This window comes from Delphinapterus leucas, chromosome 1 (assembly GCF_059928025.1).
Source record: "Delphinapterus leucas isolate spDelLeu-1000000601 "Yukka" chromosome 1, BTC_Dleu_Yukka2, whole genome shotgun sequence".
In the NCBI taxonomy this organism is placed as follows: domain Eukaryota; kingdom Metazoa; phylum Chordata; class Mammalia; order Artiodactyla; family Monodontidae; genus Delphinapterus; species Delphinapterus leucas.
The window spans coordinates 40681860-40696545 of NC_143129.1; the positions used below are offsets into that span (position 1 = coordinate 40681860).

General features: G+C 57.1%; 1 protein-coding gene across 1 annotated transcript; it reads right to left on the minus strand.

Moving 5' to 3' along the window:
• Positions 1 to 557: 557 nt before the first annotated feature.
• On the minus strand, positions 558 to 7438 carry SLC45A3 (solute carrier family 45 member 3). The gene is made up of 4 exons (XM_022593628.3): positions 7182 to 7438; positions 5584 to 6369; positions 4615 to 4880; positions 558 to 2480 (listed from the first exon to the last, which is right to left on the minus strand). Exons 1-4 carry the CDS (start codon positions 7351 to 7353, stop codon positions 2043 to 2045), a joined length of 1662 nt encoding a protein of 553 aa, XP_022449336.1. The 5' UTR covers positions 7354 to 7438; the 3' UTR covers positions 558 to 2042.
• Positions 7439 to 14686: the final 7248 nt, after the last annotated feature.

Here is a 14686-nt window from a genome sequence, read left to right on the forward strand (position 1 = left end):
TAAAAATACCCCCGGGGGGGGGGGTGGGGAAGGGTGGGGGAGGGAAAATAGATGAAATAAAAATGGCAGAATGTTAATAAATGTTGAAGTTGGGTTCATTATCACCAGGCTCATTTCTTGTGTGTGTTTGAAAACTAATAGAAAGTTAAATAAAACAGAACATTTAAAAAATAAAGCTAGTCCTTGCCTAGGGTGTTAACTATACTGACCACTTGAATTTAAGGGACAGGAAGGCCGGTGAAGTTTGGAGGGATGAGGAAATGGCAAGGCTGAGAAGACTGAACTTGACCTGAGCCTGGCAGGAAGGGTGAAGGAGGTGGGAAAGGGTGGGAACCGAGGCACAGTGGTGTCGAATCCTCACCCATACATGCCAGGGGCTTCCTATTGCTGTGGTTGATAATGGGTGCTTGCTCCATCTCCTTGGCCACACCGCGAGCCATTTGAGAAGGAAAATGCCCCCACTCTCTATACTTCTTACTCTCCCGCCCTCTCCCTCACCCTCAAAGGGACTCCCCAATTCTGGGGAAGCACAGCCACACCCAATCGCCAAAGGACAAAAGAGTGTTGGTCTATGGCTCCACCTGCTGGTGGTGCTGGGAACTGAAGCTGCCAAAACGGTCCTGATGAGAAGGAAGCTGAGGATAATTTGAGAGAGATTTGGTCTTTTCCGCTCAGAAAAGACACAAAGACCAATTAAACATATAAGAAGGCTTTAATTTCATCACCATAAACATTATACTCTGATTGCTCACATACAGTATAAAATATTTACTCCACTAAATAAATAAGACATAACATTATTGCAAACGGCACTTAAAGCCCCCGGAGATAAGACCTCCTTAGCCCAGGCAGGGGGTGCTCCTGAGTTTCTGTGCTAGATTCCCCAAGCACAGATATGCCCTGGGGGCTGAGACGGATAAAGGCTCAAGGAGCCACACTCTGTGCTTCTGGTCCCAAAACAGCCCCAAGGAGAGGGCTGTGGAGCCAGTGGGGAAAGGTGGGGTTGGGCAGCTCCTTCATCAGCCCAGTCCTAGAGGGAGCAGAGGGGAGCTGGGGGGGACGGCAGGGCCAAGAGGGGAGGTGAGGCTACGGAGGCTGCTGAGACCTGAAGCCCCACCCTTCACGTTTCCCCAGCCCTCCCCGCCTTGGGTAACAGGATTTGGGATATCAGTTGGGGTAAGCAGAGCTTCCAGGCTCAGGGTTAGGCAGTTCTGGGGCCAGACCAATCACTCCAGGAGAAGGAGATTCTGACAATTCTCAGCCCAATAACCAATCGTCTCAGGGGACCTAGTCATTAGGGATCTCATCCTACCCAACCCCTAAACACCTTGATTCCCCTTCTACTTAAATAAATAAGTTAATTATTTAAAAACCCGTGTCCCTGTGATGGCAACACAGGGGCCAACAAGCCAAGTCCTAATAAAATGCAGGGGAGGGGGAACAGGAGAGAGGTGGCGCTGTGGGGCTAGGCAGCTTCCCTTCTCCCCTCAGGACCGCGTCCCCCAATAACTTTCATACTTTCAAATCCTGTAGAGGAGCCGTTTCACATTACAAACTCCCATGCAAGAGCGACACTGGGAGAACCTATGGGATAAGAGGCCTTGGTTGTAGGAGACCAGGTGGCTGAGTTTTACTCAGCTCCCCAAATCCCTTCTCTGGGTATTTCTCAACCAGGACACTAGCTGTTAACCCTGAGCCTGGGTGATCCCCCGGCAGAGTCCTGCATTCCAGTGCACAGAGTTAATTAAATGCCCTGCCCTTCTTTCCTTGTGGAAGTCCAGACTGAAGCCTGCTGGAGAGCTTCCAGTCAGCCAGCCCTAAAGACTGAGGAGAGGTGGGAGGGAAGAAGCCCCAGTCCCTTACTTGTGCAGCTATACACCTCACTGCCACAGGGCGGCAGCAGAGAGCCACATCACTTTGGCAGCAATAGAAACTGGAAGGCCAGCCCACAGCCCTACCGGGCCAACGTGGTGGGGGGGGACTGGAATAGGGAGAGCTGGGACCCAGTGAGGCAGGTCCTCCCTCAATGGGTTGGAAGTACTCTACACAGAGTATTTGGCCAAGTCGCTCTTGTCAAATACCACCTGTGTGACAAAGTAAATGGCAACCAGACCCAGACCTGCAGCCGACACCATATAGGCAGTGACAGACTGGCTGAGCTGAACAATGGAGCCCATAAAGAGAGACGGGGCCACCTGGGACAGCAGGAAGGCACTGTCCAGGACGGCAAGGTCCAGGCAGATGCCCCGGCCCGGAACAACCCTGGCCTCCGGTGGCTCGCCCACCACTGCACGCATGGAGACATCGCAGGCGGAGGCCCCGCAGAGTGCTGGTGGAGGAGGGAGCAGGCCGCTGCCTCCAGCACCCAGGTGTCCATTGGGGAAGGGAGATCCGGCCTTAGGGCCCGGTGAGAAGCTGGTCATCAGGCTGTCCTCACTGGCACCACCTCCATCATCTCCGCGGTATTTGGGCAGGAAAACCTGGGGAGAGGGGAACACACAAGGACAGGTATGTACCCAAGCATGGGATCCCCCAACTAGGAGAACAGGCCCTGGCCTTTATCCCAGGGGCTAGAAGAAACCAGGCACGAGGCCTTAATGAAAATCGGGCAGCAGGTCAGAAAACTGAGCAGACCTTGCTTGGTCTGGGTCTAGTGAGGATTCTCCTCAGAAGGGGGGCAGGGGGGCAGGAGGGGACATCTGAAACCAGAAGTCTAGGTCTCCTCTAGCCTCTCCTAGAATCAGTAAGTGACAGACAAACTCAGTACTGCAGGTTAGGAAGAGAACAGAACCCCAAGGAAAAGGAAAGACACAGAAGAATGAAGACAGGTGGGCAGAGAGACATGTCAGAGCAGAGGAACAAAGTCCAAAGGTGGGGCCCTAAAGGCCCCAAAGCCCCACACAGATGCTCCTAACCCTCCTCCTTCTGCCCCTACCACCTCACTACCGGGACACCCTTGTCAACCTCCAGAGAGACCAGAGAGAGACGCTCCCTTCCCACTGTGGGTCCCAGGCCCAGGCTATAGTTGCTGCCCTACTGTGAGGTCTGCGGCACCAGTCTGGGGCAGGGAGGGTCCTCAGACTCAGCCTAGAGGAAGCGAGGAACAGAAAGAATCGCCCTCTTCCCGACTCCCATGGTCCAGCTGTGCTGAGGCCGAAGCCTTCTTGTTCCCTCTCACTGTCTGCCTTGGATCAGTGTGACCTGCCCCTGCCCTGCCCGCAATGTCCCAGAGCCTCCCTCCTATCTAAGGACGAGGCCAGAACTCATCTGACCACTTTTCCAAGGCCCGCTGGTGCCTAACACAGAGCTCTCAGGGTCAGCTGCATTAGCGCTGGGAGCCACAGCAGAGCTCAAGCCTGACACCAAGGGAATCCCAAGGCTCATGGTGCAGCCAGAAGTGGACAAAGCAGACGTAGATGGGGTGCGGGGCCAACCGTGCCTGGAACCTCACCTCCTGCCTGCCACCCCACAAAGGATCAGTGTGGCTGAAGCTTGGAGAGGCCCCTAGGGACAGACGTGTTCTCAGCCTGAAGGGAAGACCACCAGCTCAGCACGTTCCCTGGCACATGCCCAAGCCTGGCTTCTGGACACCAGCCCAACCAGGGTGGGAAAGCGTGGAGGATGATGAAGGTTATCAATGCACTGACAGGGGACTCGGGGACCAGCTTCCCCCAACCCAAAGCCCCACCTCCACCCCCACCCCTGCAGCTACCTATTCACTTAACCAGCCTCCCAGTTACCCCACCCATGTCCTACAAGGGGCAGACTATGTCTTTCCTACAGTCTAGAAGCCCTATGAAGCCAGGCTGCATCTCTTTTTCCTTGGGACACCCCAACTTCTTGCCCTCTGGGCAGAGCTCTGCACCCAGGGCTGTAGCTCAGTGAGGCCAATGGAGACAACAAAGGTGACCACACAGCCTGGTCAGGAGGCTTCCCAGAGAAGGGGGCCCCTGGAGGGGCTGGTTAGTGTGGGGCTGAGCAGGAAGGAGGCCCCCCAACTTACACAGTGCCCAGGCGAGCGGTGTCAGGCGCATCAGGCTCAGAGATCCGCCATGGGGGCGGGGGGAGGGGACGAGGCAAAGGAGTGAGGCAGGAAAAGAAAAGAGAGAATTAAACAGAAAAGGAAGACAAACCAAAAGAGGGGAAGGGGCGGTAGGGAGCTTTCCCCATCTCCGAGACCAAAGCAAGGTTTGGGTCACTCACAAGGTCCCCCCCTGAATAAGGAGAGGCGTGGCCCACACCAGACCTTTCCCACTCACTGGCCGCTGAAGCCGGGTACCCCAGAGGTCATCTGATCCAGCCCCCTGCCTCTGCACAGAACAACTCAGCCCTGACTGAGGCCTTCTGCTAGCCTGATTCTTCAGGATTTCCAGAGAAGGATTTCACATTTCCTGCAATCATCCACTTTAAGTGCTTTATAGTCCTGACACCAGGAAGTCATTCCCAGAATCTAATCTACACCCTCCTTCCGCAGCCCAAGTCTCTGGCCCTGGGGCTACAACAGGCTTCCTCTCTGATCAAAGAATTCCTTCTCCAGCTTCTCTTGCCAGACACCGGTCCTGGGCTGGTCAGCTGCCCCTCCACCCCACTCCACTCAGCGGCCAGGGCGAGTACCTGCTTCTCCCGGTGGTAGAGGGATGCTAGCGTGTACGGCAGGATCTGCAGGGCAGAGAAGGTGAACCCAGTGAGGGCAGCCGAAGCGGTCACCACCACCACGCTGCGGGACAGGCACGTGGCGCCGGCAGCCACGGGGAAAGCCACCACGCTGGCCAGATAGACTGCCCTGGTGCCGAATCGCTGCACCAGCCGGTCCATGACCAGAGAGAAGAGCAGGGAGATAGCACACTGCAGGAACAGCCCCAGGCTGCCCATCCGGACCCCTGGAGTGGGGAGGGGGAAGAGGCCATCAGACAGGGGGTAGGGAAAAAGGACCCAATACCATGGGGGGGGAGGGGTGCTCAGAATTAGGAGCCACAGGCACCTGCTGCCCAAGACCTGCTGTTTTCCGGAACTGCTCCCCAGCATCCCCTGCCCTACCCATAGCAACAGGAGTGTAGGTTCTTCACTGACCTCAGGGAATGTGGCCAAAGCCACTGGCTAAGGGCAAAGGAAGATGTTCTAAGGGCTGGCTGTGCTCAGCTTGTCAGGAGAGGTAGAGGGAACACAAAGACATTTCTGCTGTGGGCTCCAAGATAGAATTCCAGACGCCTGAGCTGGAAGGGGCTGGCAAGGCGATTTGGAAAGTCAGTAGGGGAGCAGAGGGCACACTGAAGTTCGGGCCAGGCGAACCCGAGGCCCAGCTTCTGGACCTTAAACAAGCCCAGCCTCGTCCTCCATCAAGTTGGGGCAATGCCTGATCAAACTCTCCGATCAGCCCAAGGCTCTGCTGCGACTACAGCAGAGCCACTCTGCTCCTTGAGCAGCTGCCCACGCAGCCTGCATACGGGCCCATTGTCCTGATGGGGAAATCGGGGCTCAATGCACAGCTTCCAGCCCAGGCACAGGCTGTGGGCATCTCCCTGCGCCCGGACATCCACTGGAGGGCAGCTCCCACAACAGGGCCCCGGGCTGCCAAGGCCTTACCTTCATCATAGTGTCTCCGGGCCTCGGTGCCTGGCTCAGCCCTGGGCACACCCTGGTATAGCCCCTCGCCCACAAAGTCTGTGTAAAACAGTGTGAAGGTCATGAATGCCATCCAACTGCACAGCTCGGCCACGAAGAGTCGGCGTAGGGTGTGAGGCATGCGGCAACAGAGCTGGTGCAGCCGGGGAAAGAGGGCGCGCAGGTTCCAGAAAGCCAGGCGGGCGTGGCACGGGCAGCAGTGGGGTGGTACAGAGGGGACCGACAGCCCTTCCACGGGCTCGGCTGGGCCCAGAGCCGCCTCCTCAGCCACAAACAGTGTGGCTGCCACGCAAGTGAGGAAGATGAGAGCAAGCAGGCCGAAGAGGCACTCTTCCTGGGTGCCCAGGTAGGGGGCCAGGGCACTGGCATCCCAGTCGATGGCAGGCAGAAGGTAGCCCAGGCAGCCCCCCAGGCTGATCATGAAGGCGTAGACGGAGAACGCCTGGCGACAGTGGTCTGGGTCCCGGAAGAGGTCAGAGAGGAGGGCCTCCAGCGGAGTGAAGCACACCTGGCCACAGAAGTCCAGCAGCCCCACGCCCAGGATCAGCAGTGCCAGCTCCAGGGGCCTGGTGTCCGGGCACAGCAGCCCCGCCAGCCAGCCGGCCCTCGGGATGAGGAAGAGGCTCAGCAGGACACCCAGGGACAGGGCCCAGATGAAGGGCCTCCGGCGACCATAGCGCCCACGCCAGTGGTCGCTGGCTGAGCCTAGGAGTGGGACCGAGACCAGACCCAGCACTGGACCGATGCCTGCAAGAAGGGCAAGTAGTATGAGCTGGAGGCTGGGGCCCAGAAGGGGCAGGGGGAAGGGTACCAACTGCCTCGAGAAGGATGGAAATGATGGTGATATCACATGGAGGGCCAACTGTGTACTGGGGCTGTGCTGAGTACTTCACAGGACCCCAGTTTACTGCTCACAACTAGGATCACTAGTGCCCCAACTGACCAGTGATCGCGTGCACAGGCACGGTTTCAACAGGCAGTCTGACCCCAGAGCCTGCCATCCTGACAGAGCCCCCTCTTCCTGGGAGTCCCGTGATGATATTTGCCCTCCGTGGCTTTTACAGAATTCGTCCGCAGTTAGGAGCCCAGCCCCTGCCCTAGAGGCAAGAAAGAGCCCTGGCGGTGGGGGCTGAGGGTGGTCCCGACCCTGCTAATCAGGAGCTAAGCTAGCCGTCCAGTGGCCTAAGTCACCTGACGGCTTATTAGCTTCCATCATCTTCTCTGTGAAATGGGTAACCTCAAAGCGTTGCTGCAGGAATTAAACGAGACCACAGGTAGGAATTACAAAGGGCAGTTTCTCCAGTGTCTCCTGTGGGCCATGCATGGCGTAGGGACCAGAGATACAGAGGTCACCAGGGAACGTCCCTGTACCCTTTTGTTTCTCTCAGACCCCCTCAGCCCAGGGTCACCCCCTCCCCAGCCAGGCTGACCCACCAGGCTCAGGGACAGCAGGCAGCCACCTCTGCCTCCAAGCAGCTCTTTGGGCAGAGGCCCTGTCGCCCTACTTCCCCAGGGGAAACATATCTGGAGCAGGAGGGAAGGAAGATGTGGGGACTCACCCAGCACCATGGTCATGAACTTCTCCTCTACCCCCACTTCCAACAGCAGGGGTGGCACGTAGGTGATACCCGCAGCCAGGCACACCTCCAAGCCGAAGGTCAGCAGGTTGACCAGCAGGAGCTGGGCTTTCCGATGCCGCAGCAGGCGGCTCACCCACAGCCTCTGGACCATGATGCACCAGGCGGGTAGGGCTCCGGCCTGTTCACACACTCCAGGACTGCTCCATCTCAGCCTTGCTCCAGATGCCTAGGCCTCTCCTCCTTGCTGCCACCGACCGCGTAGGACTCAGCCAGAAACCCATTTCTGCGGGCCCTCCGTGCAGGTCTAGTTTCTCAGCCATGCTAACCGCCTGTCTGTCGTCGTGGGGTGCCTCGGTGGGGACATAACTCAACACTCAGATCCTAAAAGAGCTGGGACAATCACACACACAGAGTATTAAAAGAACTGGGAGAATCACAGAGTGTTAAAAGAGCTGGGACAATCACACACACAGAGATTCCTGCGAATCTGATCTCCAGGATTTGCTCTGAATTCTGAATCTTGTTCACTCCCAGGCTGATGGTGCGGCCCTGCCACCCAGGTGTCACTCCCTACTGGCCAATCAGGAAGTGCATGTTAATCCGAGCCTAAGGTTGACATATTAATAAGGTAAATATGATTTTTAAACCTCAGTACACTCCAGAGCCAACTAGATGTTAGTAATTCTCTGTTTTGGAATATCTTTGCAATTGCCCTTGTTTCCTAGTATTGAAGGAAAAAAAAAAAATCAAACCAGCTGAATTCCCAGTTCCCGAGGCACTGTTTACCAAGGTGCCCCCTGGAGACCCTCTGCCAGGCCTGGTTTGTTCGCTTTTCTCTCTCTACTTCCCAAAGCTGGGCTGTTCAATTCCCCTTCGTTAAGAGTCACACTTCCTCTTCCATACTACCTGGCCACAAGCCATGTTGCACCATAACTCCACCCCAAGGACGAGGGCAAGGAGGAAGACCAGAGAGGCTGTGGTTTGTCGGGGTGGGTTTTAACCTCTTACTGAAACCATTTAAAAAGCGCTCCCTGGGCTTCCCTGGTGGCACAGTGGTTGAGAGTCTGCCTGCCGATGCAGGGGACATGGGTTCGTGCCCCGGTCCGGGAGGATCCCACATGCCGCGGAGCGGCTGGGCCCGTGAGCCACGGCCGCTGAGACTGCGTGTCCGGAGCCTGTGCTCCGCAACGGGAGAGACCACAACAGTGAGAGACCCGCGTTCCGCAAAAAAAAAAAAAAAGCGCTCCCCTGGAAGAACCTAGGCCTGAAAACCTCTACCTTGAGTTTCTCTCCATGCTCAACGTCCATGGGGAGGACATATTCCCACACACGCTGCTCAACTGTCAGGGGACAGTGGGGCCGGTCCCAGGTTCCAGCCTCACAGGGGCATGAAACCGCACCACCTGGCGGACACTGCGATGATGCCAGTGACCCCCTGGCAGACTTCCTCTCTCCCCACCTGGCTCCACTCTCAGCAGACGTCCCCACAGCCCTTCCTGCTAGGCCTCCTGTGCAGACACATCCCACCAGGGGAGTACCCACCCTGGGTCCTCCACCCACAGGCAGTGGGCCTCCAGGTCTTGCTTCCTGACTGTGGCACCCACTGTAGTCCGCTGTTTATAAGTGACCACAAAAGAGGGGAAATCAAGTCAGCTATGCAGAGAAGGTATAGAGGGTGGGCCCTAGTCCCCCAACCTGCCTTCCATCCCATGGCGGCGTAGACGGGTGGACAGAGCTTCACGCCACTTATGACTAGAGTCTGGAGTGCCTTCCCCGGCTTCACCGACTCAACCCCATTGACACTGTTGAAGAGCACTGCTCCTGTGCAAGGTTTACTGCCAAGGGCCTGGGCCTACCGGAGAGCCTTCCCGGAGCACCCTCGGCCCTCACTCATGCCCTCTTCCAATCTCAGCAGCTCATGACTTGGTGCTTCAACTTCTTTTATCGTTTCAAATATCACTAAGCCCCGCAGGGACTTTTGTGTTACGAAGCATGTTGTAGGTTGCTCTCTGAGCTGTGCCACAAAGAAAACAGACGGCCATCAATCCTGGGTAAGATGTGTCCGTTCCGTAACTGCCTTCCAGGGCTTTGCAGCTTGTAGACCAAGGAAGAGACTTCAGACAGGGCTAGGCAGCCGCCTCCCCCAAGTTCCACCAAGTCTGGGAGGGCCTTGGAGACTCACCTGCCCTGGGTTTTAAAGGGACCAGGTCCTCCCTGAGTAAACAGACTTTAACAGACTCAGCCTCTCCCACAACATGCACCCAAGCCCTGGTTGCTCCCTGTGGTTTAAATAAATTGCAGCTCTCCGGCAAACATTAATCACCCCACCTGACTTACTCCCTCCCTTAATCCAGCTCCCCACTCCCAGCACCAAGCCGGACCTCCACAGCCCACAAGGGAGAAAGGCAAAATCCTCCCCCAGCCCAGCGCCTCCCCCGCCCAGCTGCTTCCCCCTCCCAGCCCCTCTCTCCACCCCCCAGAGGTGCTTTACCCAGTGACCAGGGGCTGGGCCAGGTAAGGAATTCCTTGAAAGGAGTTGGGTAGGAAGTAGGCGGGCTCCAGCCCTGCTCTGCACCCCTCTCCTCTTAGGTTGCTGAGCCCGTCCTCCCTCTTTTGGGCACTCTCGCCACCACAGACTTGACTCTTCCCAGCCCAGAAGTGCCCGAGAAAAGTCCAAGCCCATAAGAATACTCTCCCTTCCAAAGTCCCCCCTTTCTCCTCCTTACACCTTCCCCAGTGCCCCAGCCTCCCCCACTGCATCCCCAGCCCAGCCCTCACGTGGAAGAAACTGCAGAGGACACCCATAGCACAAGCTCAAGTCACCAGCAGCCCCTCCAGGGCCTTTTTCCCAAGGACACAAACAGAAAAGCCCAGGCCCCAGGGTCCCAGGTTCAGAGGGGAACAGGAAGCAGTTTGTCACACCCACTCCAATCCACAGCCCCAGGGCACACTTCTTCCCAAAGCTTGAAAGTGACAGATCCCCGTTGGGTCCCTCTGTTTCAGGGGCTCCCCCGCCTCCTCAGGAATACAGACGGGGAAACAGGATCCAACCCTCCCCTCCAGCCTCAGAGATGCTTCTGACTCAGATCCTCCTGCCCCACTGCTCCTGGAGCGCCCGGTCCGGCAAACAGAAGCTCAACCAGAAGAGCCAGCCCCTGAGTGCTCACCTGGTGGGGAGGGGGGCGGGAAGAGGAGGGAAGTGGAGGTACACGAAAGGGGGAGTCTGGCCTAACCTTGTGAATAGCAGCTTTCTAAGGAGGACAAGTCCCTCTCAAGGTCCAAATATCTCCCCCCTTTTCTGGGCCCCCTGATAACGGGACAGCAAGAAAGCTGGAGGAAACCCAAGACTTCTGGGAACCTTTAGGGAGCTGTGCTCCAGGCCATCTTCCCTCACCCTTGGGGGAGCAGAGCTCCAGCCCTGGGAGACCGAGAGCCGTGGGCACGTTCGGGGAACCTGCATTTTACCTACCCAGCTCCAGACACCGGGAGACTTCGAGTGCACCCTCAGAGCAGGCTGTAGGCTCCACTGCAACTCTCCAGCACCCACCCTAGCATGAGAAGGGGCCTGGGAAATGCTTACCTACAGAATAAATGGCTGAAAGCAGCCTGGGAGTGGGAGGTGGAAGAGATAGGAAAGACCTAAGTGCCTACCCCCATCCCCCCACGCACCAAGGAAATTCCAGCCCGACCCCCAGAGGGGGCAGCTCTCCTAAGGGTTCAAAGGTGGTGAGTGGATGGGACAGAGCCTCCCAGGCTGGAATGCCCCATCCCTGCCCACCCCCCTACCTCAGGTTAGGCCCCAGCAGGGAGCACAGGGAAATGAAACTGAGCAACAGGAACAAACTTGGCCTGAACTTTCTCCAAAATTCAGGAGTGGAGGAGGCAGGAGGAAAGGCACCTCCTGGTAGCTCCTCTGGGAAGGGAGTGTCAGAGGGATATATAAAGAGGCCTTTGAGGGCTTTCAAAGGGGCTCCTGCCACCCCTCGCGGCTGAGGTGGAGCTGGGGGAGCAGATTCCCTCCGCTGAAGGACAGAGGTCAGAGGGAGCCGGGCTGGGGGTAGCCCCGCAGCGGGCCAGTGTGAGGCAGCAATTCTATGGCCTCTTTATGCGGGCCAGCGTCCCCACAGCCGGCCAGGCACATCAAACGGCCGCACACTGACCCCGCGAGCCGGCGACCCTGCGTCCTCCCTCCACGCTCACAAAGACTGTGCTCTTTCTCACGCGGCCACTGGGAAGCCCCTCCCTGCAGAGAAGGAAACTGGGGATGGGGTAGGCCAGCCACGAGGAATAATGACTCAGCTGCAGAAAGGGGTGGGGTCACTCCAGGCCAATCTCCCTAACGCACACCCCAGCCCAGGCCATCTGGCCCAGGCCAGGACTGCAGGTGGGGAGAAGCCCACAGGTAGAGGACGTGAGACTGCACGGGAAGGGGGACCCCTGTTCCTCCACAGCGGGCTGGACCCCAGAATCTCATTCCAAGTTGCGCTCTCCCAGATCCTCTAGGTTGGGGGCACAGAAGAAGTCCCAGGGGACCAGTGCCCTTGGCCTTACCTCGTAAAACCCAGCATACTGCACTCCCAAAATGAGCTCTGCCCTCACGGCAGGTCCACAGGAGTCTTGGGACAGCCCAGAAAGAGCCTGCGCTGGCCAGACAGCAGACGGGAAATGAACATCCTTGTGAGGCAATGAGCTCTCCACCATGACAGACCCCCTCGTCAGGGATGCTGAGCTGGGGGAATTTCTGCCTGAGCAGCTAGGGAGGGGGGACACAGGACTAGTCTAAGCACGGCTTCCATGCCTTCCAACACATATTTAGTCTTTGATTCTCTGAGCTCAAACGCGTACTTCCAAAGAAGCAAGGGTCTGCTCCCCCCAAGCCTACCCTACCGAAGGCAACAGTGATTTGCACGAGGAGCGAAGACCCACAACCTCCCAGTGCTCCCACAGACACCTGAGAACCCCACTCAGAGTGCAAACTTTCCACCCTGACATCAGCAGAGATAAGGCCCCACCCCCATCCAGACTTGCTCCCTAGCTCCTGCCTCCCCAGGGCCCAGAGGCCAGGGATTTAGAGTCCGCCCTGCTGCGCTGCCTTTTCTTCACTCGGACTGGAAGGCTTCTGCTTAGCAGCCTGTCAGAGAGAGTGAGGGGCCTGCAGGCCGGGACACAAAGGGGGATTAGGGAGAAACCTCTCGGCCTGCAGAGTAATCCATCAAACTCCCTCCCGGCTGCCAGCACCGGCCCCTTCCCGCTCAATTACCCTTCCAGCTGCTGCGGGCCCCCACCCCCTCCAGCTCCTGAGCCCCGCCACACTGGGCAGCAAAGAGAATCCCAGTCCCTGGGGGCGCAGAGGGGGCACACTGCAGACACTGGGAAAAGGGCAACGGCTCCCTCCCCCCGCTCACCCCCAATGTATGAAAACCCAACAGGTGGCAGTGGCTTGGAGGAAAGTTGCTTTTGTTGCCCCGTCTGAGAGCCCCAGCCCCGCTTCTGAAAGGAAACACATGCCGGAGGAGGTTGGGGGAAGGGGAGGGGAAAGGACAGCGGGCAGTCCCTGGAGCCTGCTCTGATCTCGCCTCCCCTCTCCAGTCCAGCGACAGGAATTCTGGGGCTGGCCTGACCCTCACCTTGGCTGGTCTAGGCGAAGCACCCCTCCCAGAATCACGTGGCAACCCCCTGCGGGTGGTCAAAACAGACACACATCTGACTCCAGGCAACTGTGTCTCCCAATCAGACTTCCTTTCCGCAAACAGCTACGACCCAAGGTCACTCGGGGTCACCTTGACCAAGTGCCCTCCAAACCAAGACAATCAGTATTCTTCAACCTGGAGCTCTCTTCCATCGCAGGTGTCACAGGCCTCTGAGCCCAGACATTCCCGAACCCAGTGCATTCTATAGGGTGACCGAGGTCTGGCATGGGTTTGCATGCCATCTCCATATGTCACTGTAATTATGTGACCTTGTTAACTGACCTCCCTAAGCCTCAGTTTCCCCATCTGCAATTCCTAACAGCAGCTAACTGAGGTTTACTGCAGGCTAGGCCCTCTTCCAAGCGTTTTAATCTTCCAACCGCCTGACGAGGCGGGTACAATGAGCATACCCATTTGACAGGCGAGGCAACTTAGCTTAATACCACCAATTCATAGTCGTGTAGTGTGTTTGGAGGAAGTATGTGGACGTTTCTGGCAACCACTTCTTCAGTTGTCTGGGCTTCCTCAGCCGAGAAACTTGGGAGGGGGTTTCTCATTCCCAACAGGAGCAGCAGAGGCCGGAGGGGGACCAACACTGATTCTCTTCTCAGCTTCCATCCCCCTCACCCACGTGCCTCCCACCCGGGCACTAGTGCCTCTTTCAGCCCCCAAAGGCAAGAGGAATGCCAAGAATGTAAATGCCTCCCCAGGTGCTGGCCCGGCAGGTGAGCAGAGGTCACTCAGCAGACCTGCCTGGTGCTGGAAGCTGCAAAGCGAAAGGGAGGGTGGGATAAACAACCCCAGTTAGGAGACAGGGTGGTTCCCAGCCACAGGGAAAATAATCACAGCGGCTGACACCTGCTAACCATCCAGGAGGTGTCTGCATGTACCTGCCAAACCTTCTCTAATTCATACCATTTGTACAATCCTACAAATTATTTAATATTCCTATTTCACAAGGATGAAAATGGAGTCTCAGAAATTCATTAACACACCCAAAGTTGCACAGGTAAAAAGGGCTGAATGGAAAATTCAAACCATTCAAAAATTCCAGAAAGTGCACTGAAGTAGAAGCCTGGACAGTGTAGTCCAGTTTCAGCAACTCTTATAACTGTGTAGCCTAGAATAAGCCACTCTACCTCTCTGGGACTCAGCTCCTGCACCTGTAAAATGAGAGCTAGTCTAGATGCTGTCTAAGGTTCTTTACAACTGTGCAGCTTTGTGACCTCACACCCGCGCCCCCAGCCCCAGGCAGGGTGCTCACCAGGGACAGGTGCCCACTGAGTGCTCACTGACAAGGCCACATGGCACTGGTGGGGAGGGGGGGCGGTTATAGCCTTCCACCAATGAGAGCCAAGGAGAACCAGGTAGAGAAGGGCTCCCCAGCTGCGCTTACCCCATCCTTTACCTGCCTACACATTGCTCCAGTACAACAGAGTGCCAAGGGTCAGCGGTCACCTGAAACTGATCCAAGTAACCAAGACATCTGGGGGCAGAATTGCCCTCTTCCCTACTCCCTCCCAGAGCTGGACTCTGTTCCTGGCAGAAATCAGTAACTAAATTCTTTCTCTACTTGGGCCACAATAAACACTCTCCTACAAGGTGGGGGTAGTGGTACCAAGAAACCCCTTGGCCCAGGGTGGGGGCAGAGGAACGCAGGAGGAGAATGGGGAGCTTGGCACGTTCAGGCCACTGGGAAGTTCCCCCCGCCCCTTGCTCCCTACAGCTCCTGCAAAGTGAAACCTGAACAGCCTCCCTCCTAGTGAACTTGAACTTTGCCAGTCAGCCAGACCA